The sequence below is a fragment of the Tursiops truncatus genome, chromosome 9 (genome assembly GCF_011762595.2).
Source record: "Tursiops truncatus isolate mTurTru1 chromosome 9, mTurTru1.mat.Y, whole genome shotgun sequence".
In the NCBI taxonomy this organism is placed as follows: domain Eukaryota; kingdom Metazoa; phylum Chordata; class Mammalia; order Artiodactyla; family Delphinidae; genus Tursiops; species Tursiops truncatus.
This window is the reverse complement of record NC_047042.1, coordinates 32,139,997-32,167,148: the sequence shown is the minus strand read 5'-3', so window position 1 is coordinate 32,167,148 and position 27,152 is coordinate 32,139,997. Positions and strand designations below refer to the sequence as shown.

General features: G+C 37.5%; 1 protein-coding gene across 2 annotated transcripts in view; it reads left to right on the top strand.

Annotated features, from left to right (window-relative positions):
• Positions 1-27,152, top strand: part of SP4 (Sp4 transcription factor) — a 71,836-nt gene that overhangs the window by 19,759 nt on the left and 24,925 nt on the right. Inside the window, exon 4 of one of the 2 annotated variants that reach the window (XM_019928423.3) lies at positions 19,092-19,320. The exons of the other annotated variant lie outside the window; for it this stretch is intronic. Coding sequence (XP_019783982.1) covers positions 19,092-19,320 — 229 coding nt within the window. The remainder of the gene's footprint in view (positions 1-19,091; positions 19,321-27,152) is intronic. 2 annotated transcript variants of the gene reach the window in all.

Sequence of the window (27,152 nt, the reverse complement as noted above, 5' to 3'; positions counted from 1 at the left end):
TTTCTTCAGAACTAATGAAAATAGAGATTCAGAATGGTATTGAGATATGTATGTTTGTGTGCAGGTGAATATATACATATGTTCATGTATATAAAAAAATTTTTTTTAACCATATTGGAAGATGACAGAAATTCTCATCTGTAAGCTACCTTTACACACCATCTTTGGTTCAGCTCTTTTTGTTTATAGGTGAAAAAAGTAAAGTTTGTTTATAAGTGAAAAACCCCAAAGTGGATATGTAGTTTACCCAAATCACATCTTTAGTTATTGGCAAAGTCAGGATAACCCAGGTCCAACTCCCTGAGGCTTAAATAGACATGCAAGTGTCATAAGCATCTTTATTAGGAAGAAAATTGTAGATAAGTTTTTCTTGCTTCTTCTCTTTCTCAAAGGAATAAGATCTTAAAGTTAATTTTGTTTTCTCCTGTCCCAAGTGTCAGTATTTTGGTTGCTAAATAATTGTTCCAATTGTTATAATTTTTTCATTTAGCAAAACTAAAATTTGATATAGTTATTAAATTTTATTTCATAAACTATTTTTAATTCTAGAATCCAAATATTTTATGTGCACAGTTCACCCATTTTGTATCTCAGCTCTTCATTTTTAATTTTTGTTTTTGATGTTAGATTTTCAAACTTAGAAACTTGTAGCAGCCTTTATGCTAGACACTTTGTTGTAAACATTTTTCCGTGTTTGTACTTTTATAGTAAATTTGACTGGGCCAAATAATCATTTTGTGAACTGAGATAATATGGGGAGAAGTTGTTGAGAGATCAGTGAATTATAGTGGACAAAAAAATGAGTTAGGAGTTTTCGTGGGTTTTCTCAGTGAGTTGTTTTTAATTTTTTTGGTAGACATAATCTTAAGAGGTACATAATACAAGATGTGGGGTGAAATAGCTTTCTGCTGTGTTCTGTATTGCTGGGTCTTTATATAAATATTGGATCAAGTTTGGCTTTTCCACATTTGAAGAAATAGAAAGGGGAGGTGGCTTTTCTTAAATTTAATTTTTATTTTATATTATAGTTGATATACAGTGTTGTGTTAGTTTAAGGTGTACAGCAAAGTGATTAGGATACATATATCCATTCTTTTTCAGATTTTTTTCCCATAAAAGTTATTACAGAATATTGAATAGAGTTCCCAGTACTACACAGTAGGTTCTTGTTGATTATCTATTTTATATATAGTGGTGCATATATGTTAATACCATACTCCTAATTTATCCCTCCCCCAGCCTTTCCCCTTTGGTAATCATAAGTTTGTTTTTGAAGTCTGTGAGTCTCATTCTGTTTTGTAAATAAGTTCATTTGTATCACTGTTTTAGATTCCACATGTAAGTTATATCTTACGATATTTGTCTTTCTTTGTCTGACTTCACTTAGGATGATAATCTCTAGGTCCATCCATGTTGCTGCAAATGGCAAAATTTCATTCTTTTTTATGGCTGAGTAATATTCCATTGTATATATGTACCACATCTTCTTTATCCATTCCTCTGTTGATGGACATTTTGGTTGCTTCCATGTTTTGGCTATTGTAAATAGTGCTGCAGTGAACATTGGGGTGCATGTATTTTTTCAAATTGTGGTTTTCTCCAGGTATGTGCCCAGGAGTGGGATTGCTGGATCATACTGTAATTCTCTGTATTCTCCTTTTACCTTTTTAAGGAACCTCCATACTGTTCTCCATAATGGTTATACCAATTTACATGCCCACCAACAGTGTAGGAAGGTTCCCTTTTCTCCGCAACCTCTCCAGCATTTATTGTTTGTAGACCTTTTGATGATGGGCATTCTGGCTGATGTGAGGTGATACCTCATTGTAGTCTTAATTTGCATTTCCCTAGTAATTAGCATGTTGAGCATCTTTTCATGTGCTTTTTGGCCATCTGTCTGTCTTCTTTGGAAAAATGTCTATTTATATCTTCTGCCCATTTTTAGATTGGTTTGTTTGTTTTGTTTTTGCTTGTTTTTGGTATTGAGTGGCATGAGCTATTTGTTTATTTTGGAGATTAATCGCCTGTTGTTCGCTTCTTTGCAAATATTTTCTCCCATTCTGTGAGTTGTCTTTTCATTTTGTTTATGGTTTCCTTTGCTGTGTAAAAGCTTTTAAGTTTAATTAGGTTCCATTTGTTTATTTTTGTTTTTATTTTCATTAGGAGGTGGATCCCAAAAGATAGTGCTGCAGTTTATGTCAGAGAGTGTTCTGCCTTTGTTTTCCATGTAGCTGTCCAGTTTTCCCAGCACCGCTTACTGAAGAGACCGTCTTTTCTCCGTTGTATATTCTTGCCTCCTTTGTCGTAGATTAATTGACCATAGGTGCATGGGTTTATTTCTGGGCTTTCTATCCTGTGCCATTGATCTATATTTCTGTTTTTGTGCCAATACCATACTGCCTTGATTACTGTAGCTTTGTAGTATAGTCTGAAGTCAGGAAGTGCGATTCCTTCAGCTCTGTTTTTCTTTCTCAGGATTGCTTTTGCTATTTGGGGTCTTCTTTGTTTCCATACAAATTCTGATTTTTTTTGTTCTAGTTCTGTGAAAAATGCCACTGGTAATTTGTTAAGGATTGCATTGAATCTGTAGATTGCCTGTGGTAGTGTAGTCACTTTGACAATATTGATTCTTCCAATCCAAGAACATGGTATATCTTTATCTGTTTGTGTCATCATTGATTTCTTTCATCAGTGTCTTATATTTTTCAGAGTACAGGTCTTTTGCCTCTTTAGGTAGGTTTACTCCTAGGATTTTATTCTTTTTGATGCAGTGGTAGATGGGATTGTTTCCTTAATTTCTCTTTCTGATCTTTCATTGTTATTGTAAAGAAATGCAAGAGATTTCTGTGTATTAATTTTGTATCCTGCAACCTTACCAGATTCATCGATGAGCTCTAGTAGTTTTCTGGTAGCATCTTAAGGATTAGAAAGAACAGTTGGCTTTAAATTGGTCCTCCAGACAGATACTAGTGATAGTTCTCCATTTCCTCAGAAAACTGAATAAAATGTGATATAATTACATTGGAAGGAGAAATTTAGGTTAAACAAAAGAAATACATTCTTAATAATGTAAGTAATTAAATACGGCATAATTTATTGAGGGAGGATTTAAATCTCTACCCTTGAAAATCTTTTATATATTAACTACCTTTTGGATTGTTCTAGAATTGCGTGTCAGTTGCTCACCAGGGATCCTCTAATTTTCTAAATAAGAGAAATTAAGTTTTTTGATCATAAATAAATAAGAGAAACTAAGTTTTTTGATCATAGAATAAATCTGGCTACTTCCTGCCAGATTTCCCATCTGCCAGCTCTTATACCTGGTCTGCTAGAGGCCCAGAGACACTCTTATTACAAAAGCAATCAGCTTTTGTAGTTGAAAATGAACAGCTATAAATGGGAGGTGGGTAATGGTCTGCTCTGCTTTTTCTAATAGTAGCCTGATTATCTTGGCTTCCTCCAGTCTGCAGAGACAGTGCCTTGCATATAGTTGGCGCTTAATAAATATATGACTCAGGAGATGCAGCTCTATTGAAAAAAAATTTGTATTTAAAATACTTGATTCCATTTTCCATAGTATGTGGTCATTTTTCAAAAATTGTCAGTTATTTTAAGGACTGATATTCATTTTAACTGTACTAATAATAAGCATACAGAAACTTTGGATTTCACCTTTCAGAATGCTTTGCCTTTTTTGTTAATTGAATAAGATATAATCATCTTATTAATCCCATGGTAGCTTGGAAATCTCTATTTTTTTTCTTTTTTTTGCGGTACGCAGGCCTCTCACTGTTGTGGCCTCTTCCATTGCGGAGCAGAGGCTCCGGACGCGCAGGCTCAGTGGCCATGGCTCACGGGCCCAGCCGCTCCGCGGCATGTGGGATCTTCCCGGACCGGGCACGAACCCATGTCCCCTGCATCGGCAGGTGGACTCTCAACCACTGCGCCACCAGGGAAACCCAAAATCTCTATATTTTATATTACTATAAAATCTTCTGATTTTATTTAGTGACATATTAGTTCTATATTGAGTTTGTGTATTATAACTGCTAATAAAAGTTACATTAAACAATTTTTTCTTGTGGTTTTTTTTAATTTAAATTTTTATTTATTTAATTTATTTTTGGCTGCATTGGGTCTTCATTGCTGCACGCAGGATTTTCTCTGGTTGCGGAGAGCAGGGGCTACTCTTCGTTGTGGTGCGTAGGCTTATTGCGGTGGCTTCTCTTGTTGCAGAGCGTGGGCTCTAGTCACATGGGCTTCAGTTTAGTTTCTCCGTGGCATGTGGAATCTTCCCGGACCAGGGCTCGAACCTGTGTCCCCTGCATTGGCAGGCGGATTCTTAACCACTGCACCACCAGGGAAGCCCTTTTCTTGTGTTTTAGCATTGTAGTTCCTTTTTGTACTGAAATGTTAGATACTCATTGGACAGCCATAGTTTAGATACTGTAAATCTGGCCAAATTTTACACCTTGTTGTTTTAGGATTTTAAAATCATTTGTGGACTTCCCTGGTGGCGCAGTGGTTGAGAGTCCGCCTGCCGATGCAGGGGACACGGGTTCATGCCCCGGTCTGGGAAGATCCCACACGCCGCGGAGCGGCTGGGCCCGTGAGCCATGGCCGCTGAGCCTGCGCGTCCGGAGCCTGTGCTCCACAACGGGAGAGTCCACAACAGTGAGAGGCCCGCGTACCGCAAAAACAAAAACAAAAACAAAAAATAAAATAAAATCATTCGTAATTCTTTGTTTACTAATTAAAACTAAAATTTTTATGTGACACAGGTCTACTGGTGGCCTTTGAACTTAAGTTAGTAAGTTGTTAGGGTTTGTAAGAAATATAACTAAATGTAGTTTTATTTTATTTTCAGGCTATTCTCTAAGTTTATACAGGATTTAGTAGGTTGAGAAATAACACTTGCATGTTCCTTTCCTTTTCAAAATCATCAAGGGTAAGCAGGCAAGAGTCTTCCTTGATAATGAATAGATCATCATCTGCCCAAGCTGATAAAGCACATTGAATTTTTCCGAGGGACAGCAAAATAGAAATAGAAAATAATTAAACTCCCTAATGTGACAAAGGGGATAGGGATATGAATGTGATCCACTGTATTTTTTTAAATTAGTTCTTTTACTTTATATGATTCATTTCCCAGCTATTGCTATATATCATGGTTAAATGTATGTATGTAGAAATAATCTTGAGATACCTTAGCTGTGAGTAATTAATGAAATAAAATATTAATACAGGTGTATTGTAATTCATTCATGGTCTTTTGGTGCTTTATTGTGATGAAGAAATTAAAAGGACAAAATAGTTAAACTTAGAAGTTCTTAGAACTATTTAAGAGGAAATGTAGAGATCATTTGTTAAGAATGAGGCTTTGATTATAATTTTACAGTGGAGTTCATTCATTTCCTTGTCTGCACACATCTTTAAATTATTTAAGTTAGTCTCTTCCATCAAATGCACAAACAGTTCTGTCTTCTAAGGTTTATTTCTGAAAATGAGATTTTAAATTAATTGTGAATTTATGTAAGTGAATAGAACATTTTCTTTGTCTATGTTCTAACCCCCCCCAAAATATGCCAAATGTTATTTCTGTTCAAGAAAGTCAATATAATTCTAAAAATTCTCCCTCCCACCCCCAAAGATGTGCTCATACTCATCTTAATTGGAATTGAAAAGAGGTGACTAGAACTGAATTCCCCACAACTGAAGATGGGTCTGGATTGCATGGTAGGGGATGTAGGATGGTTCTTACATGGTTAGAATGATTCCCTCTATGGTTTTAGAGAAAATCTGTGCCTGGTTCATATACACTTGGAAGTAGAAAGCTAGTCTTTCCTGGTTGCTCAGTTTGCTGTTTAGAGATGAATCTTAAAATAGCCATCTATGGGGTTAGACTGATCTGTGACAACCTAACAGTGTTGGCTCAGCCTCCCTTGGCCCTGAACTGCACAACTATTTTAAGCTGTGAGCCTAAGAACTGACAGGGCATACTGTACCCTGGTAGCAGTGAGGGCCACTTCTGTGTTTCCAGGGCTGGACAGATCAGCTGTAAACTTCTATGCAATTAAGACTATCATTCTGATGTTTTAGGAATCCTCATACCAAACTACACAAGCTAGCTTGCCTTGATGTATCAGATTTCATTAAAATAAATACCATTGTGGGGGGAAAGAAAGATAATTAAAACAGAAACCTTATATTTTACCTGTTTATTTTGAGCACTGCTTGTTTGGGTGAACTGCCTATAAAAGAGAAAAATCCCGTCATTTGATGATCATTGTTAAAAGATTTTGCTGTTTTCATATACCAGTACACTATTTCCTGATTCCATGATTGCCTTTGCCAATTCTCTGCTGTCATGTCAGACTGCTTTTACCCCTATTATTTCCTGTCATTGAGTTGTTAGTGTCCCTGGTTGCTGATATGCTCTTTTTCTTATTACTTGTAACCTCTCAACTACGTATCTTTTTTGTGATTAGTCCTTAAGTTCCTACTAAGTGTAGGCACAGAGCTAAATTCCTAGGACATAAAGATGGTATAAGACATAGTCCCGGCCTTCAAAAAGGTTCTGTTCTATGAGGAGACAGAATATCATTAAAATTAAAGACAGTACATAGAAATAATATAGTAAAAGCAAGCTGAATGATAAAAGGTAGTTATATTGAAATTAAAAGCAGGAAGATGCCACTGAGGGCCAGGATAGAAATGAAAGGCTTTATGATGCCTAGGAGGCTTGAACTGATTCTTGAAGGAAGGGGAAGCCCCCCCAAAAAGCATGAAGTAAGAAGGAACGCATTATTGGCCAAAGAAACAACAGGTACAAAAGAGAGCAAGCTGTAATGTGCTTTACATATTTAAGAAAGAATTGGTAGATCCTTTTAGTTAGAACCAGTCCCCTGTGGATACAGTACTGTGTAATCAAAGTGGAGACTTTGAGGGAAATGGTAGAAGATGCAGTTGGCAAGATTGGTAGAAGTTTGGTTATAGACTGAGAGTGTCAGACCAAAGACAGGGCACACGTCACTGAAGGAGTGTGTGAATGTGTTAATTTTTGGAGGGATAGAGGAAGGGAAGTTTCATTTATGAAGTGGTATTTTAGTTTTATTGTCTAGCAGACATAGGAGAAACAGGAAAGCCAATTTTGGGACCGTAGAGTTAGCTCAGATATCAGTGATGGGAAATCAGAACCTGGGTGTAAAGTGTGACTCAAGAGACTTTAAGAAAACAATTGACAGGATTTGATGCATGACTATAGAGAGGAAAGAATAAGGTAAAGGTAATCCTTAAGAGTTTGAGCCCAGGTGGCCATGAGAATGATTGCACTGTTAAAAGAAACGACATTGAGAAAAGCAAAGTGATGAACCTGAATTTTGATATTTTTAAAGTTTGAGTTAATAGTAAAACATTTCTTTGGAGATGTCCAGTTTGTATTTGGAGATTGTATCTGAGAAGAGGGATCAGAGTTGACGTTCCAGATTTGGAAGTCTTCTACATAGAGCTGGTAGTTGAAATTATGGCAGTATGTGAAATTGATGAGGGAGACAGTTTTGAGTTTGAAGTGCAGTAGAGTGACAACTATCCTTAGGGTTACACTCAGTCTTCTGGGGACAAAGGAAGGGTTGAGTCTAGAGAAGTGAGAGCAGTCAGGGAGATAGGAGGAGGACAGGGTTGTATGTCGACAACTAAGAGGAATCTCAGAGTGTTAAACATTGAAAAGATGACTTGGAGAGTGAGTGTTGAGAAAAGTTCGTTGAATTTTGTGTTTGAAACTTGATGAGATCCGAGAACTGTGCTGTTCAATATGAAAGCCACAAGCCACATGTGACTATTTAAGGTAAAACTAATTAAAATTAAAAACTTATTTTCTCAGTTGGACTGCATTTCGATAGCTAATAGCCACATGTGGCTAGAGGCTGCCATATTGGAGAGCCCTGATACAGAATTTCTTCATTATTGCAGAAAGTTCTATAGGATAGTACTATGTTGTGCAGCTTAGGGAATGTTGCAGCAAAACTGTGAAAGCATTTAAATGGATGAATGAGTGGTGAAAATATGACCTAGCAAGTGTAGGATACACTTTGGATAAGTTTGATTAAAACAGGAAGAGGACACTATATTGGGGGCTAGTAGAGAAAGGCTTCTTAGGATTGATTATGTTCATTCATTTGGTAAAAATTTATTGCAGTCCTATTAGTTGCTAAGTACTATGCTAGGTATGGAGACCACAATGCTAAAGAAGGCATTAAAGAGTACGTAAATATGTAAGTGGAGCAGGGATGTGGGCGGTTGGTTAGAAATCAGATTAGCTATGATGTAGTGTGATAATGCTTTAAATAGAAGTAACTGGCTTCTGTGGGGACATAAAAGTGCATAGTTGGCCCCGCCCTCCATATTTGCATGTTCCACATCTGTGGATTCAACCAACTGCAGAACATAGACAAAGGACAGGTAAACACTTCAGTGGTTGGTTGAATCCATGGATGCGGAACCTGTGGATATGGAGGGCTGACTATGGAACTTGAGCAGGTTTTGGTTAAACACAGAGCGTCCTGGAACCAGTCCCCTAAGGATACAATACTGTGTAATCAAATGAGGGAATTTGTGAGGAAGGATTCTTAAGGAGGTGATACAGGATAGCTCAGATAGGATGGCAAGAAATTAGCCAGGTTGGCAGAGAAAGGATATTCCAGGCAAAAGGTCAGAGTCATGTCATGATGTGATCAGGGAACCACAGATAGTTTCATGTGTTCAGACCAAGAGTTTATATGCACTAGTTGTGGTGGCAAGGGCCAGGTCATGGAGATTCTTCCCTTGTCATGATAAGAATTGAAAAGGTATCCTGAAAGCTATGAGGAGCCCTTGGGGAACCTTAAGAAGTGGAATATCATGGTCAAATTTTCATTTTAGGTTGCATAATATGGACTTGGATGGGAGGGGGCTAATCTGATTTCAAGGAGATTGGTTCAATAGGAATATAGAACTAGTGGAGAGGGAAGGACTGGAGAGAGAGAAGAAATATGTTTTCTGAGGTAGAAGATGAAATCAATTTGTTTTCTGAGGGGAATTACCACTGGATATGGCAGAAGTTCAAAGAGGCAAGGGACTATTAGCAAAAGACGCCAGATGAAGCCAGAAGAGGTTGCTGAATTGAGAGTGTGTTTGCAGTCAGATAACTAGAGAGCAAGGTGAGGATGAGGATGAAGTTCAGAAGTTTTGGGATTAGCAGTGATTTTAGCCAGAGTCTGTGGTTCTGTGCCTGAACCTTGGAATTAGACAGACCTTGATTCAAGTCTTGGTTTTACCACTTACATCTCAGTTAAGTGTTTTTCTAGATATTAGTGTCCTCATCTGTAAAATGGCAATAATAGTGTTACTTTAGTGGAATAATATATGTAAAGTCTTTTGCACAGTGCTTAGAGCACAGAAAAGTTTTCACTAGGGCTAGCAACCATTTTTTGTTATTATAATTATTTTTCTTTTATTGAGTTCTTCCTTTCTATTGTCAGTGTTCTTTTTCAGGGACTCATCATCTGGAAGGTAAAATAGCTTCTTCTTAACTGGCTTCTCTGTCTCTAGCTTTGCTGTCACATACTTGACATTCCAGAGTTTTCCTAAAACCCAGATTTGATTATGTACTCCTTTTCTCTTCGTCAGAGCCTTCATAGGTTTCCAGTTGCAGACTTTTCAAGTTATTAATGCTTTTTTTTTAATTAAAAAAATTTTTTTTGGCTGTGTTGAGTCTTTGTTGCTGCGCGTGGGCTTTCTCTAGTTGTGGTGAGCAGGGACCACTCTTCGCTGTGGTGCGCGGGCTTCTCACTGCAGTGGCCTCCCCTGTTGAAAAGCACGGGCTCTAGGCTCCCAGACTTCAGCAGTTGTGGCTCGCGGGCTCTGGAGCTCAAGCTCAGCAGTGTGGCGCATGGCCTTAGTTGCTCCACGCCATGTGGGATCTTCCCGCACCAGGGCTCGAACCCGTGTCCACTGCATTGGCAGGAGGATTCTTAACCACTGTGCCACCAGGGAAGCCCTAAAGAAATATTTTGGGTTACGAAGTTAAGATATTTTTACTGGTAGGGTTATATAGTAAAGAAACTTTGGAGATTACTAGTGTTTGTTTTCTTACAATCAGCATTCTCACTGCTTGCTTCTTAATTCTGTTTAGATGTCCCTTCTAAGTGTATTCATTCTGTAAAAAAAGGTAGTTCTTCCTTTCACTTTCTTGAATTCAGGTATCAGATTAGTGAAGTTTAGGGTTCATTTTTAAAACGTTGCCCAAATCTGCTCTTCATGGTCGACATCTGCTCTTCATGAATAATGGCAACCACTTTAGGACTTAAAATGAGAGTGAAAAAGCTTAATTACCACCTGCCATGCCTCATCAATAGCAGATCCTAAGTGATTGGAGTTGCCTTTCCTTCCTAGTTCAAGGAGGTTCAAAAGAGCAACACCTTCAAGCATGAAAATTGGTTGGCAGGTTTTACTTAGGTATACCTCTGAGATACCTGCTCTTGAAATACAGCCTAGTGTCTTATTAGGTGTTGTTGAATTTCTGACCCATTTTAAGAGATGCATAGCTTGTAAACCAAGCTTGACCTGGTTGTGTGTGGAGTTTTGTTTTTTTCAATAGATGGTAATGAAAAGCAAAATCTTAAATTGATGCATAGGGCTGGTTTAGGCAGCTTTCCTATCTAATCTGTGTAAAGGTCATGTTAGAACACTGATAAAGTCATGTCCATAATGTAATATGGAGGATATAATGATGGGTCTTTTACAGGTCTTATTTGAAAATTATGAATAGAACTTCCACACTCCATTCACTTGATTGTTTGGCAATGTTGTATCTAAAATGTGACCTTGAATCCATTAATTTTCTGTTTAAGACATTGATAAATCTCTATTGCCTCCAAAGCCCAAATTATATCCCTGGTTCCCAAGGAGATACCATAGCCACCTGGAAAAGAGTGCAGGGCTCTGGATTCAGGCTGAACAAGGTTCACACCCTGGCTTTGTAACTTGATAGCAGCTGTACTTGATAGCAGCTGTATAACCTTGGGAAATTTACATAACCTCTCAGAGCCTTCAGAGAGGGCATTAGGTGATAAAGGATAAAGTAGTTGATTATGTATTCTGGCCATTTAATAAATTCAGTAAATGTAGGTGACTATTATATGGCAGCTATTCTCTGGTTGGGGAAGGGAGGGGTGGCCATGATATTTTAACAAGGATCCACCCCTCACACCCCCACCCCAGAAAGTCACTTGTTTAAGAAATTGAATAAGGACCTTCCTGATCTAGCCCTCCAGCACTACCTTTAAGCCCCTCGTTTCCTGGAACTGTAATCTCCAGCAATATGCTGTCTCAGAGTTATGCCTGTAAATATACCCATTCCCATTGCCTTCCTGTTTACCTTTATTCTTTCTACCTGGCAGTGGTTTTATCTCCTCCAGGAAACCTTCATTGTTTCTCCTTTCTAGTAAATCATCTTCCTCTGTACTACTTAGGCATCTTATGTATGTTTTTGTTGTAGCACATATTATAATTATTTGTTTAAACTTGTCTTCCCCACACGTTCGAATTTCAAGTCAGACTCTATTTATCTTTATTTCTCCAGCAGTGTTAAGCATGTAGCAGGTACTCAGGAAATGTTTGTCGAATGAATAAATCTCACTTGTACACTAAGTTCTTATGCAAAGATCTAAGACTTATAGAAATCTGAACGGCTGTTATTAAGTATTTGTACTTAACCAGTTATGCAATTTCAGATGTATTGGAGTTAACATTGAGTGTTTATTGTACTCCAGACATTGTGCTAAGTGTATTACATGCGTTATCTCAGTTAATTCCTGCCACTCAAAGGAAGAAACTACAGAGATTTAGAACTCAAAGACAGATCTGCCTGACTTCAAAGCTCTGTTTAATCTATAGGTATTGCTAAACTGTCTGTTGTACCTACTCAGGGACTCAGTATAGGTTTACAACTTGTACATGACCCATGATAGGTCATGGAAATCATTTGCTAATATATAGTTCACCTTCACTTAAGAAGTTCAGAGAAGACTCAGTTATTTCTTAATGTTCTCAGGTTATAGTTCATCTGTAGAAAAACACAGAGTTGACAGCTCTTCAATAGGTAAAGAAGTATTTTGGAATAAGCATAATTTCAAACTCAAGGTATTATTCTTTTTACTACCACTGTACTATGGAATCTATCCAAGTCATATATCTGTCAAAGTCTGTTCCCAAATGTATATTACTCTCTTTGTAAGGGCTTTAATTCAGAGTCATGTAGTTGCTTTTTTTTTTTTTTAATGGAGCTGCATATAGTTTATCGTTTTTCTAGGCATATAAATGTACCATGTTTTAATTTTTCATACATTTTATTTTGGTTCTGGTTGTTTATAATGAATAAATGAGGGCCATGAACATTAGTTGAGTTATGGAAGCTCAGTTTAAGTAGGGCTTCTTAACCTCAACACTACTGACATTTTAGACCAAATAATTCTTTGTTTTGAGGGCCTGTCCTGTACACTGTAAGATGTTTAAGAGCATCCCTGGCCTCTGTCCACTAAATACCAGTAATACCTTCCAAGTTGTGAAAACCAAAAACGTCTCTAGATATTGCCAAATATCCCCTGGAAGACAAAAATACCTCCAGGTGAGAATCACTAGTTTAAAGAGACTTACAGCCAACAAGAGTAGAATTTTTAGTCAACTTTTTTTTTTTGAACAGCTTTATTGAGGTGTGATTCATATACCATATGATACAACCATCTAAAGTTTACATTCGGTGGCTTTTAGTGTATTCACAGAATTGTGTATTCATCACCATGATATAATTTTAGGACATTTTCATAACCTCATAAAGAAACCCCAGGGACATTAGCAGTCACTTCCCATTTCTTCTTCCTACTCCCCCTGCCCCCCAACCCTAGACATACCTGGTTATCTTACTATGTTTAGGAATACACAGCCTTCTTGTCTGTTTTAAGTCAGATTATAAGGCAACCAAATCCTATTTCAGAGTATAGTTATTGAAAATTATTTGCATCAAAGTAAGGAGGCATATATTCTTTCCTTCAGAGGCCTTTGTATAGACAGACTCCCAGTTAAATCTGTAGAGGAAATAAATAAACCAAAATAGGCTGATTTAAGAATCATTTTAATGTTTTCACAAGAGTAAGAAGTCCCTCTAGCCCTCCACAGCAAGTTTTATATTATGGAAGTCAACAGTTTTTGTTTTTCCTGTTCAAATCTAGTAGATAACCTTATATCCTAGACTATGTGTAAAAAACACAATTATGAAACATGTACTTAAAATAGTATTTTGAACCTGTGCGTCACTATTATTAAATAGATCATTTTCAGTGAATTGGTAGCTGGGTTAATTTTTTTACTGATAGATAGTTGGGGTTTCTTTTATTTTTCAAATGTATAGGCCTGTTTTACGTACACAGTAATGTTACCTGTCGTTCAAATCTTGTAAGTCACGTTTTTTTCCATAAGAATAAATAAGGACCAGTTGGATTATATTCTCTTATTTATAAAACAAAAATATTAACTGTCCTACTTCCCTCAAAGGGTTGGTGTGAAATGCTAAGAGGATCAAATCAGTCAAAGGAAATGGACAATAAGGTTGTATCTTCATCTTTTATTATTTCTACTTCTCCCCTTGTGTTCCCATTGTATTTAAATGTTGTGAAGGCATCAGAGTTTTTAAAATGTCATTTATAGCTGACTTTGCAGGGCTTGACCAAGCCATATTTCCTTTGGTTTTAATATATGTGGGTAAAGCTTATACATCATAGAAAATATTTTAAACAAGACAAAGTGTCCTTAATAAATAGAGCTACACAAAAGAAATGATCTAAGCCATAGTAGATAAATGGCAAAGGATTTGAACACACAATTCAGAAAAGGTATTCAGATGGCCAACACATATTTGAAGAACATGTTCAGTTCTATTAGGAATCAGATAAATGCAGATAAAAGCAATAATAAAGTTCCATATTGGGTCTGTTAGTTACCAGCAGGTTTTTTCCTTTTAAAATTAATCTTTAATATGCTAGTAATACATGGAAACATTTTCCTTGTTTTAAAAAAAGTGCAGCTAACACTCCTGCTGACTGCACTTCAATCTCATTCTCCCTTTTAGAAGTAAGCACTGTTAATCAATTTGTTACATATCCTTTCAGACTTTTTTCAATTTATGTGTTAGTGTGAAAATCATTGTAGGAAATATATAGTGTCTGTAGTATGTATCATAACATAAACATCAGTAACTTTGTTTCATTCAGCCATATATTTTAGAGGTTTATTTAGGTTAGTGCATAAAGATTTCTTTCATTCTTTTTATCTATTACAGAATATTCTTTTTTTTTCCCAATATACACTTTAAATTTATTTATTTATTTATTTTTGTCTGCGTTGGGTCTTCGTTGCTGCACGCGGTCTTTCTCTAGTTGCAGTGAGCGGGGTCTACTCTTTGTTATGGTGCATGGGCTTCTCATTGTGGTGGCTTCTCTTGTTGTGGAGCACAGGCTCCAGGCCCTTGGGCTTCAGTAGTTGCAGCATGTGGGCTCTAGAGCGCAGGCTCAGTAGTGGTGGCACACGGGCTTAGTTGCTCCACAGCGTGTGGGATCTTCCTGGGCCAGGGCTCGAACCAGTGTCCCCTGCAGTGGCAGGTGGATTCTTAACCACTGAGTCACCAGGGAAGCCCCAGGATATTCTTATTGTATAATAGTTCTGCAAATATGATTCTTCTGGAAACAATGTTAAGAATGAACTTATAGAGGACAGTGGTAGCGGGGAGACCAGTTAGGAGGCTATTGTAGTAATCAAGCAAGAGAAAATGGTAGCTCGGTAGGAGTACCGTTTTTGTGGGATAACCTGTCTGATTCCTAGACAGATTCCCTGTGAAAAATCTGTGTGGAAATGTTCCCTGGCAGATGACAAGAAGAGTCTGACACTCATGAGAGGTGTTTGAGCATAAGGTACAGATTTGGGAGATACAGCTTACACATAGTAGTAAAAGTTATGAAAGTGTGTGAATAAACCAAGGAGCAAGTTAGAATGAGAAGTTGGAACTATGTGGGGGTGGCTAGAGAAGTGGGAGGAACAGCAGTGGTGAGTAGTGAGAAGCCCAAGAAGGAGAGCATTTCAAGAAGAGGGTGGGATTAGCAGCTCCAGGTGCTCCAGAGGTGAAATAAGATCAAAGGGAAGAGTATGTTTGGGTTTACCATCAGAGAAATCATTTGTTCTGTCATCATTTTAGCAGAATGATGAGTTGGACACCTAATTTCAGTAGTTTAAAGAGAGAATGGGAAGGACTTCCCTGGTGGCGCAGTGGTTAAGAATCCACTTGCCAATGCAGGGGACACGGGTTTGATCCCTGATATGGGAAAGATCCCACACGCTGCGGAGCAGCTAAGCCCGTGCGCCACAACTACTGAGCCTGTGCTCTGAGAAGGCTGAGCACCGCAACGAAGAGTAGCCCCTGCTCTCCACAACTAGAGAAAGCCCATGCGCAGCACGAAGACCCAACCCAGCCGATAGATAGATAGATAGATAGATAGATAGATAGATAGGTAGAAAGAAAGAAAGAAAGAAAGAAAGAATGGGAAATGAGGAGTAAAGGCAACCAGTGTAGGTAAATCTTTTAAGAACGTGACGTCAGTTTAGGTTTAAATGCTGATAGGGAAAGCTAACAGAGAGGAAGAGTTTCTGAGATTGTAGGGAGTTAGCTCCAACAGTCAAGTTTTAAGGACAGAGTAGTCAATGGTGTCACATGCAACAGTGCAGTCTTATTTGTGTGCATTGAGGAAATGCACATTGGATTTGGCCTTTAGGAGGAAATCTGTGAGCCAGGAGCTGAGTCCCTGTGGTGGAAGTCCTTTGAATGCCAGACTTTGGTCAATGGGGAATGAATGAAAGTTATTGAGCACAGAAGTGATATGATCAAAACAGCATTAAAATGTGTTTTTCTTTTAAATTTTCCTTTATTAAGCTTATGTTATTGAGTGGCTCTGTTGTTTGGGCTCTGTTCCACATCTGGAGATACATCAGTGAACATAACAGGCAGGATCTCTGTTACCATGGCACTGAACATTCAGAAGTGAGGCGAAGACAGAAAAAAATAAAAGGACAAGATAATTTAAGGCAAGTAAGACAAAACTTGGTGATCATACAGAAATGGACTAAGGGGAACTATGATGATGTGGTCAGGAATGGCATTTCTAAAGAGGAGGATTTGAACTGAGATCAGACTGTTACTAACGAGTCAGCTGTGCAGAGATCTGGGTGCGAAGGCATCCTCGCCCAGACTAGAGAGTGTGTGCAAAGGCCCTAAGCAGGGAATGAGCCTGATTTGTTTGAGGACCAGAGGAAAAGGCAAGTGTGTTAGGAGTAGAGCGAGCAAGGGAGAGACTAATAAAAGATGAGGTCTGAGAGGTGGGTGGAGTTAAACTTGAGCAGGGCCTTAGAGGCCTTAGTAAGGAGTTTGGTGGCTTGTTCTTGATCGGTCACAGAAATGAAAGAAAAGTAGTATTGAGCTGTTGTTGAACTGTCTGGGACATCTAGGTTAAGAAGTCAAGAGAGTTGTCAGGCTTAAATATTTAAATTCAAATATGGTTTGCTTAGTATTATTCCTTGAAATAACTCCTCAAGTTGTTTAGGCATTCAACAAATAAACGTTCGTAGGGAGGCTTGAGAGTCTGTTGAAATGGTATGATCAGCCAGTGATCATGGATCTCTAGCAGTTCTTTGACATAATGAAGGGCATCTTAAATAAATATCATTGCAACCTGAAAGGAATGACCAACTGTTGTATAAACAGTAGCTGGAAAAATTACGGCCAGAAATATCTCATGACTTCAGGGGACATAAAGAATACTTGCCAACCTGAAATACCTGCATCTCCATAGGGACCAATCTATAAAGACTTTGTATAGTGTTTAGTGCTGGTTTGGATAGAACTCCCATTTCCAAAAATGCTTTTTTCCCCCCAGTAAATAGGGAGTATGTGTATCACTGTGCTTCTAGATGCATAAGTAGTTTGCATAGTTTGCTTAGCCAAGGTCATCCTTAAGGAATCTGGTTTTACTGAGTATGTAGAACTTATGTGTGCCCGAAAGCTGCATTGAGGCATAATAATTATACTTTACATATTGCTTTACAGTTTACAAAGCCTTTACCCATTAGAAAATCAATTTGATCTTCATAAACAACTCTTCAAAGTAGGTGAGGGACAGGAATTTTAGGGAGGTCAGTATTATTAGAGGTGAGGAAAGTGAGGATCTCCAAGTGTACAGTCACTGAATGGGACGTGAACTCACAACTTCTCACTTTACTTTTCATTTCTTTACCTATCACACCTTGTTAATGCAAAGGTGAATGAAAATTTAAACTTTACTAGAAGAACTAAAATATGTGTCTCAACTAAAGCAGTGACAGAACACATATTTTTTTTTATTATTAATTTTTGGCTGTGTTGGGTCTTCGTTGCTGCGCGCAGGCTCTTCTCTAGTTGCGGCGAGCGTGGGCCACTCTACCTTGCTGTGTGCGGGCTTCTCATTGTGGTGGCTTCTCTTGTGGAACACAGGCTCCAGGCACACAGGCTCAGTCTTTGTGGTTCATGGGCTCTAGAGCGCAGACTCAGTAGTTGTGGCGCACGGGCTTAGTTGCTCTGCGGCATGTGCGATCTTCCCGGACCAGGGCTCGAACCCATGTCCCCTGCATTGGCAGACGGATCCTTTACCACTGCGCCACCAGGGAAGCTCCACATATATTTTATTTGTGTTAAAGTTATTGGTACTACTAAAGGTTTCAGATTGCTGTGACTACACAGAGGAGGGTGAGATTGACTTTGGCTGGCAGAGTCAAAGGTTTAATTTTGTTTTGAAAATGTGTGCTATTTTCTCACTTGCTAATTTTTATTGTCTTTTCTTGGTTGCTTCGCATGTTTAAAGTACTACATATGCAGCTTTAAAATAAACCCTTTTATTTTATATGCAGTACTCACATGTTTGTTTCTGCAACCATATTTTATTCTTGTATTGCCACTCAACTCAGTGGAGACTAGTAATAATGATAGTTAACATGTAATGAACAGTTCTTTGCTAGGCGCTGGTGGTGGTAAGGGGTTTGTAAAAATTAACGTATTTAATTCTTACATCAACTCTGAGGTGGGAGCATTCCTTCATAAATGGGTGTTTTCTGCCCCTTCACATACTTGCTATTCCCACACCTGAGAAAGTAGAACTATGTTGAGAGAAAGTATAATTATAAGGCATACTCATATACACTCAGGATCAACTTAAGCCATGTAAATTTTGTCATATTATATATTGCTTATCATATTTTTCCCTAAGCCAACATAGCCAAGTTGGTATGTGTACTGACCTGAGAGGTGAAAACTAAGCTATATAACATGAGTGAATGAAGTAATAATATCCTAAATGTCTGTTCTGTGATTTTAGTGACAGTATGTAATAATCATGCATGGTTTTGCATTTTTAAAAAAACTGCTTAACTCAATGTGTAAAATAAAAAAAAAGACTCATCAGTAAAGAGATGTTTGCTTAATTTAAAGTGTTTAGGAATGAGAAATGTCCATTATACTTAATCCTTTGTTTAGTTACTTTTTATTCCTGTATTTTTATGGAGTGAATGAGATGTTGCTTACTGTGGAAATGGTCATAATAATGCTTTTTATTTATATAACATCTTTCATCTGAGGATCTCAAAGAATGTCTCATGAATCGTCACAGCACTTCAGTGAGGTAGTAAGGTAGCAAGGATTATTAATCTTCATTTTACAGATGGAGAAATTAAGCCACAAGGGGGTTAAAATTTATGTATAGTCCCACCAACCAGATATAGAGGAAGCCTGAGCTGCTAAGTTTAGAATATTATATTTTAGGAGGATTGGCATAGTATAAAACTTAAATTAACCCCTTTGCTTTTGTACTTTACACAGATAATCTGTTAGAACAAATATGGTAGCTTTAAAGTGTCCATATGGAAATTTTCTAAATCCTTTTTTTAGGAATAGAAAACATTGTAATACTCTTTTCCCCTCTCATTTTTAGGTCAGCAGCAAGGACAAGATGGAGTGAAAGTCCAACAAGCTACAATAGCTCCTGTAACCGTAGCAGTTGGAGGAATTGCTAATGCAACTATAGGTGCTGTTAGTCCTGACCAACTCACACAAGTGCATTTGCAGCAAGGCCAGCAGGCTTCTGATCAAGAGGTGCAGCCTGGCAAGAGGCTTCGAAGAGTTGCCTGTTCCTGTCCTAATTGTAGGGAAGGAGAAGGAAGGTAAATGCTCTATTGCCACCCAACTCAGTGGAGACTAGTACAATAGCTAACATGTAATGAACAATTACATGTAATCAAGGCACGTAGGGTATTAGTTAAAATCAAGCTATTGGCTGAGTACTTCGATCATTAGAACATCACTAGCTTTATAGCCCAAGAGTTGAGATACAATATTGTTATGAAGGGGATTAGATTGAGCTATTCTGGGAATGGGATTTCAGTGGTCCTCTACCATGTACCTTATACTTTCTTTTATGGTTTTCTTTCTTCATTTATTTATGTAAAATTTTAAAACAACTTTATCGATGTAAAACTTACATACCATGTAATTCACTCATTTAAACTGTACATTTCAGTGGTTTTTAATATATTCACAGAGTTGTACATCCATCACCACAGTCAATTTTAGAACTTTTTTGTTCCCCTGAAAACAAATCCTGTATTATTTAGTTATCACTCCCTCTTCCCTCCCAGCTCTAGGCAACCACTAAACTAATTTCTGTGTATAGATTTGCCTGTTTTAGACATTCATATAAATGGAATCACAAAATATGTGGGTTTTGTGACTGGTTTCATTCACTTAGCATGTTTTCAAAGTTGATCCATATTATAGCATGTGTCAGTTCTTCATTCTTTTTAATGAACAAAATAATATTCCATTGTATGGATATACAATATTTTACTTATCCATTCATCAGTTGTTGGACATTTGGAACTTTTTCCACCTGTTGGCTATTACGCTGCTACAAATATTCTTATACAAGTTTTTGGTTTTGATTTGCATTTCCCTGATGACTAATGATATAAAGTATGTTTTCGTGTGCTTACTGTTGGCCATTTGTGTATCTCTTTTTTTTTAAATTAATTTATTTATTTTTGGCTGCGTTGGGTCTTTGTTGCTGTGCATGGGCTTTCTCTAGTTGTGACAAGTGGGGGCTACTCTTTGTTGTGGTGCACGGGCTTCTCATTGCGGTGGCTTCTCTTGTTATGGAGCACAGGGTCTAGGCACGTGGGCTTCAGTAGTTGTGGCATGCGGGCTCAGTAGTTGTAGCTCACGGGCTTAGTTGCTCTGCAGCATGTGGATCTTCCCAGACCAGCGATCGAATCCATGTCCCCTGCATTGGCAGGTGGATTCTTAACCACTGTGCCACCAGGGAAGTCCCTGTGTGTCTTCTTTAGACAATTGTCTATTAAGATCTTATGCCTATTTTAATTAGATTATTTGTCTTTTTATTATTGAATTATAATAGTTCTTCATATATTCTAGATACAGGTCCCTTATCAGATTTATGATTTGAAATATTTCTTCCCGGTCTCTGAGTTGTCTTTTCACTTTCTTGATAGTGTCCTTTGGAGCACAAACGTTTTTAATTGTGAAGTCCAGTCTTTTCTTTGGGTGCTTCTGCTTTTGGTGTCATACCTAAGAATCCATTGCCCAATCTGAGGTCACAAAGATTCCCACTTTTCTTATAAGAGGTTTATAGTTTTTGTTCTTACATTTAGGTCTTTGATCAATTTGGGGGTTAATTTTTGTGAGGTAAGGATTCATCCAATACCATTTGTTGAAAGACTGTCCCTTCCCCATTCTTTGGATGGTTTTGGCACCCTTGTCAAAAATCAGTTGATCATAGACAGATAGGTTTATTTCTAGACTCTTCAATTCTGTTTCATTGATCTGTATGTCTGTTTCTATGCCAATACCACACTGTCCTGATGACTTTGGCTTTGTGGTAACTTCTGACATTGGGGAGTATGAGTCTTCCAACTCACCCAACATGAAAGGGTTTTTGATTGTGTCAGATGCTTTTCTTCATCTGTTGAGATGGTCATGTAGTTTTGTTTTTTATTCTGTCAATATGGTATATTACATTAATTGATTGTTAAATGTTAAAGTACTTTTGCATTCATGGGATAAATACAACTTGGTCATGCTATGTGATTTTTTTTATATGTTGATGGATTTGGATTTTTACTATTGTGTTGAGAATTTTTGCATCCATGTTCATGAGAGATATTGGTCTCTTGTTCTCTTATAATGCCTTTGATTTGGGCAAAGTTATTACTGGCCTTGTAGAATGAGTTGGGAAGTCTTCTCTCCAGTTTCATTTTTTGAACGTTTGTGAAGAACTGGTATTAATTTTTAAAATGTTTTGTGAACCTGTGAAGCTCACTGGGCTTTTCCTTTGTGTATTTTTTTGACTACTAATTCAACCCTGTTACTTGTTCTGAGTTCTGTCTTGTTCTTGAGTCAGCTTTGGTACTTTGTATCTTTCTAAGAATTTGTTCATCTTACAGTTTTTTAAGTAATTGGTATACAATTGTTCTTGGTATTCCTTTATAATCCTTTTTATTTCTGTAAGGTTGGTAGTGATATCCCCTTTTTCATTTCTGATTCTAGTAATTTGAGTCTTCTTTTTTTTTTGTTAGTCTCCCTAATGGCTTGTTGGTTTTGTTGACCTTTAATCAGCCTTTGGTTCCATTGATTTTTCTCTATTGTTTTTGTATTCTCTAATTCATTAGTTTCTGCTCTATTCTTTATTATTGTCTTTCTTCTGCTTGCTTTATTTTGGATTTAATTTGCTCTGTTTTACTGTCTTAAGATGGAAGTTTACATTATTTAAGATCTTTATTTCCTTCCAGTTATATTGAGATATAATTGACGTACAGCACTGTATGTTTAAAGTGTACAGCATAATAATATGACTTAATACATCATGAAATGATTATCATAATAAGTTTAGTGAACATCTGTCATCTTGTGTAGCTACAAAATTAGAGAAATAGAAAAAATATTTTTCCTTGTGATGAGTACTCTTAGGATTTAGCTCTCAACAATTTTCATATATAACATACAGCAGTGTTACTTATATTTATCATGTTGTAGATTACATTCCTAGTATTTATTTACCTTAGAACTGGAAGTTTGTATCTTCTGACTGCCTTCATCCATTTCCCCTCCTCTGGTAACCACAAATCTGATTTCTTTTTCTGTGAGTTGTTTGTTTGTTTTTGAGGTGTAACTGACCTATAACTCTGTTAGTTCCTGTTACACAATATAGTGAATCACTATTTCTATACATTTCACAATGATCACAGTAAGTCTAGTTATGATATTACCACTGTACAAAATTATTAGATAGTTATTGACCCTATTCCCCACGCTGTACATTTCATCTCCTTGACTCATTTATTTTTTAACTGACAGTTTGTACCTCTCAATCTCCCTCACCTATTTTTTTTCCTCCCTCCACACCCCTCTTCTCTGACAACCACCTGTTTGTTCTCTGTATCTATAACTCTATTTCTGTTTTGTTATGTTTGTTCATTTATTTTGTTGTTTAGATTCCACATATAAGTAAAATCATTCAGTATTTGTCTTTCTCTGTCTGACTTGTTTCACTTAGCATAATATTCTCTAGGTCCATCTGCGTTGTCAAAAATGGCAAGATTTCATTCTTTTTTTGTGGCTGAGTAATTTTCTATTATGTGTGTGTGTGTGTGTGTGTGTGTGTATACACACACACACACACACACACACACACACACACACACACACCCCCCACATCTTCTTTATCCATTCATGTATTGATGGGCATTTAGGTGGCTTCCATATCTTGACTATTGAGAATAACGATGAAGTGAACATAAGGGTGCATGTATCTTTTCTAATTAGTGTTTTCACTTTCTTTGGATAAATACCCAGGAGTGGAATTCCTGGGTCTTATATTAGTTCTATTTTTAATTTTTTGAGGAGTATCCATACTGTTTGGTGTAGCGGTTGTACCAATTTACGTTCCCAGCAACAGTGCATGAGGGCTTCCTTTTCTCCATATCCTTGCCAACGTTTGTTACTTGTTCTCTTTTGGATACTAGCCATTCTGACAGGTTTGAGGTAGGATATTTTTAAATATAGATATTTACAACTGTAAGTTTCCCTCTAAGCGTTACTTTATATGTATCCCCTAAGTTTTGGTATGTTGTGTTTTCGTTTTCCTTCATCTCAAAGTCTTTTACAATTTCCCTTTTGATTTCTTCTTTGACCCATTGGTTATTTAGGAGTATATTGTTTAATTGCTAGGTATTTGTGAATTTCTCAGTTTCCTCCTATAAATGATTTCTAGTTTTCTTCCACTGTGGTCAGAAAACTTTGTTATTTCTGTCCTTTTAAATTTACTGAGATTTGTTTCACAGCCTAGTATATGATCTGTCCTGGAGAACATTCCATGCGCTCTTGAGAAGAATGCTGTTGTTGCTGGAGTGTTCTGTGTATGTCTGTTAGGTCTTGTTTATTTACAGTGTTATTCAAGTCTTCTGCTTCCTTGTTGATCTTCTACCTAGTTGTTTTGTGGAAAATCACTGAAGATAGTGTATTGAAATCTCCAACTATTATCATTGAATTGTCTATTTCCCCCTTCATTTCTTGTCAGTTTTTACTTCTGTTTTGGCACTCTCTTTTTACTCTTGTTTAAATGCATGTATGTTTCCTGATGGATTGACCCATTTATCCTTATCAAATTTCTCTCTTTATTTCTAATAACATCTTTTGTTTTAATGTTTATTTTGCCTGGTATTAGTATAGCCACTCCAGCTTTCTTGTGGTTGTTTGCATGATACCATTTTCCATCTTTTTACTTTCCAATATCTTTGTATTTTTGTGTCTTTAAATGTAAAGTGTGTCAGCTATAGATGGTACATAGTTGGGTCTTGTTTTGAATCTAATCTGACAAAACCTACCTTTTTATTAGTTTATATAATCCATTTACATTTGATGTTATTATCAGTATAATGAATTTATGTCTGCCATTTTTACCTTTTGTTTTCTATGTCTCATGTCTTTTTTTGCTCCCTTATCCCTCCCTTACTGCTTTCTTTTGAATTAAATTAATATTTTAATTTGTAATATAGCATTATAATTTCATTAATGATGTTTTCACTGTGCTTATTTCTCTAGTGCTTGCTCTAGGCCTTACAATATATTAATTTATCATAATCAGTTTAAGATTTACGGTAACTTAATTCCAGTGAGTTATAGAAATGTTACTCCTATATAGGTCTGTTCCCTTGTGCTTCTTTTTATGGTATTACTGTTAAATACATAAGGGTTACAAACCCCACAATACGTTGTTATAATTATTATTTTTATAAATTTATGTCTTTTAAATTTGCTCTGTTAACTTTATCATTTCTGGTTCTCTTTATTTATTCCCATGAATTTGAGTTCCTATTTGGGGTCATTTCCTTATGGCTTTGCTCCCAGCCACCTCCTTTGTGCTGTTATTGGCAGATATGTTACATATTTTGCATTTCTCTAATGTTACAGTCTTGACAATACATTTTATACATATTGTTTTATAAAATTGCTTTTTATTTTTTTATTAAACCACATTTTTGGCTGCTTTGGGTCTTTGTTGCTGCATATGGGCTTTCCCTGGTTGCGGCAGGCGGGGGCTACTCTTTGTGGTGGTGCACGGGCTTCTCATTGCAGTGGCTTCTCTTGTTGCAGAGCACGGGCTCTAGGCGTGTGGGCTTCAGTAGTTGTGGCACGCAGACTCAGTAGTTGTGGCTCGTGGGCCCTAGAGCGCAAACTCAGTAGTTGTGGCACATGGGCTTAGTTGCTCTGTGGCATGTGGGGTCTTCCCAGACCAGGGATCGAACCCATGTCCCCTGCATTGGCAGGTGGATCCTTAACCACTGTGCCACCAGGGAAGCCCAGAATTGCTTTTTAAATCAGGTGAGAAGAAATATGCACTTACACTGTCCTTTATAATTACGTAATTGCCTTTGCTAGTGCGCTTTTGTTTCTTTATATATGTTTGAATTACTTGCTGGTTTCACTTGCTTTCAGCTTAAAGAACTTCCTTTAGTATTTCTTGCAAAGCAAGTCTACTAGCAACACATTCTCTTAGTTTTTGTTTATCTGGGAATATCTTTATTTCACCTTCATTTTTGAAAGATAGCTCTGCTGGATATAGGATTCTTGTTTGAGGTTTTTTTGTGAGCGTTTTTTTGTTTTTTTTTTGTTGGTTTTTGTTTTGTTTTTGAGTACTTGAATATGTTTCTACTGAGAAGTCAGCCTTTAATCCTACTGGGCTTTCCCTGCAAGTGATGAGTCATGTTTCTTGCTGTTTTCAAGATTTTGTCCTTGTCTTTGGGTTTCAGGATTTTTAGTGTAAAGTGTCTATTTGTAGATCTCTACATTTATCGTATTTGGAGTTTGTTGAGCTTCCTGAAAGTGTAGGTTAATGTTTTTCATAAGTTTTCAGCTGTTATTTCTTTGAATATTTTTTCTGCTTCATCCCCCACTCCCCTTTTCCCTCTCGTCTCCTCTCCTCCTGGTATTCTCATTCATATGTTGGTGTTCCACATTTCTCTGACATTCTGTTTATTCTTCTTCTGTTTCTTGTTTGCTTTTTGGGTTGCATAATCTCTATTGAACTGTCTTCAGTTTCACTATTTCTTCCTTCTTTTGAGTCCCTCTTGTGAATTTTTCATTTCAGTTGTACCTTTTATCTCAAGAGTTTCCAATTGGTTCTTTAAAAAATCATTTCTAGCTCTTTATTGATATTCTCTGTTTGATGTGATGTCATTATACCTTGCTTTACTTCTTTAATCATGATGTCCTTTAGTTCTTTGAACGTATTCATAATGGCTGCTTTGAAGTCTTGTTAAATTTGTTTGCTCTCACAGGCAGTTTCTCTTGCCTGCTTTTTCTCTAGCGTATAGGTCGTTTTTTCCTTCTTTGTTTCTGGTTTTTGCACGTCTCATAATTTTTTGTTGGAAACTAGAGAAATAGTATATTGTAGCAACTCCTAGTACTGCCTTCTGTCCTTCTCCCACCTCTGGCTTGTTACTGTTTTGCTTGTTTGTTTAGTGAGGAGCTGGATTATTTTAATGAAAATCCCTGCCCCCACTCCCCTGCCCCTCTCCAGTATGAAGCGTGTTGCTCCTTAGTGACCCTGGGATGACAGTGGTTTTGGTAGGGATATTTTTGGTTCTTTCTCTGACCACACCCAGCTGTTAAGCTCCACTAATTGCCAGCTGATTGCTCTGTTGTTTTCAGTAATACCCTGAAGCATATATTGCTCCACAGCCTGATCCAATCAGAGTTTTAAAAGGCAGAACTTAGGTCTGTGCTTGAGATTTATTCTGATCCTGTAGGACTCCTACCGGCTACCTCTTTCCTCAGTTCTTTCTGGCAACCTGTCAGTCTATAGTTTAGCTTATGTCTCCAGTGAATCTATTAGTCTCCTCCCAGTTGCCTTTTGCAACAATCTCCACTGTCTTTAAGATCATCCTTAGGCTCAAACCTCTCCACACTTTGTTGCAAATGAAGTCAATTTCTTGGGAAGAGATTTGGAGCCTTCTGTTTTATGGTATACTCTCCCTCTGGCCAAAATCTCTGTGTCATGGCTCTTGAACTGGGGGTTGGGACAGTGACACATTTCTCCCTATGCATTCTGTGCTCTAGGAGCTGAGTACGTGGGGGCAGGAGGTCAGCAGTAGCCTCAAGTTTTATTGGCTGGTCACTCCAGGCTTGGAACCTCTGATTTATGAACTACAAATGAGCTGGGTCAAGGGTCATCTGGACCCCAGTGTTTTCATCATGCCTTATCCAAGGTTGAGCCTGTGTCTCAGGGGTTGGGATTGGGTGGAAGAAGGTTGTTCCCCATCTGTCAGCCACACTCACCTGAAACTTAGCCTCAGTAACAGGTAGCTGCGGGTAGATTGAGAAATGCTGATGTCCTGCCTTTCTTGGGGAGATAACCCAGCAACTAGAAGGGTGGGAGAAGAGGGAACCCTGTTGTTGATTGCACAAGTCTGTAGTGTTTCTG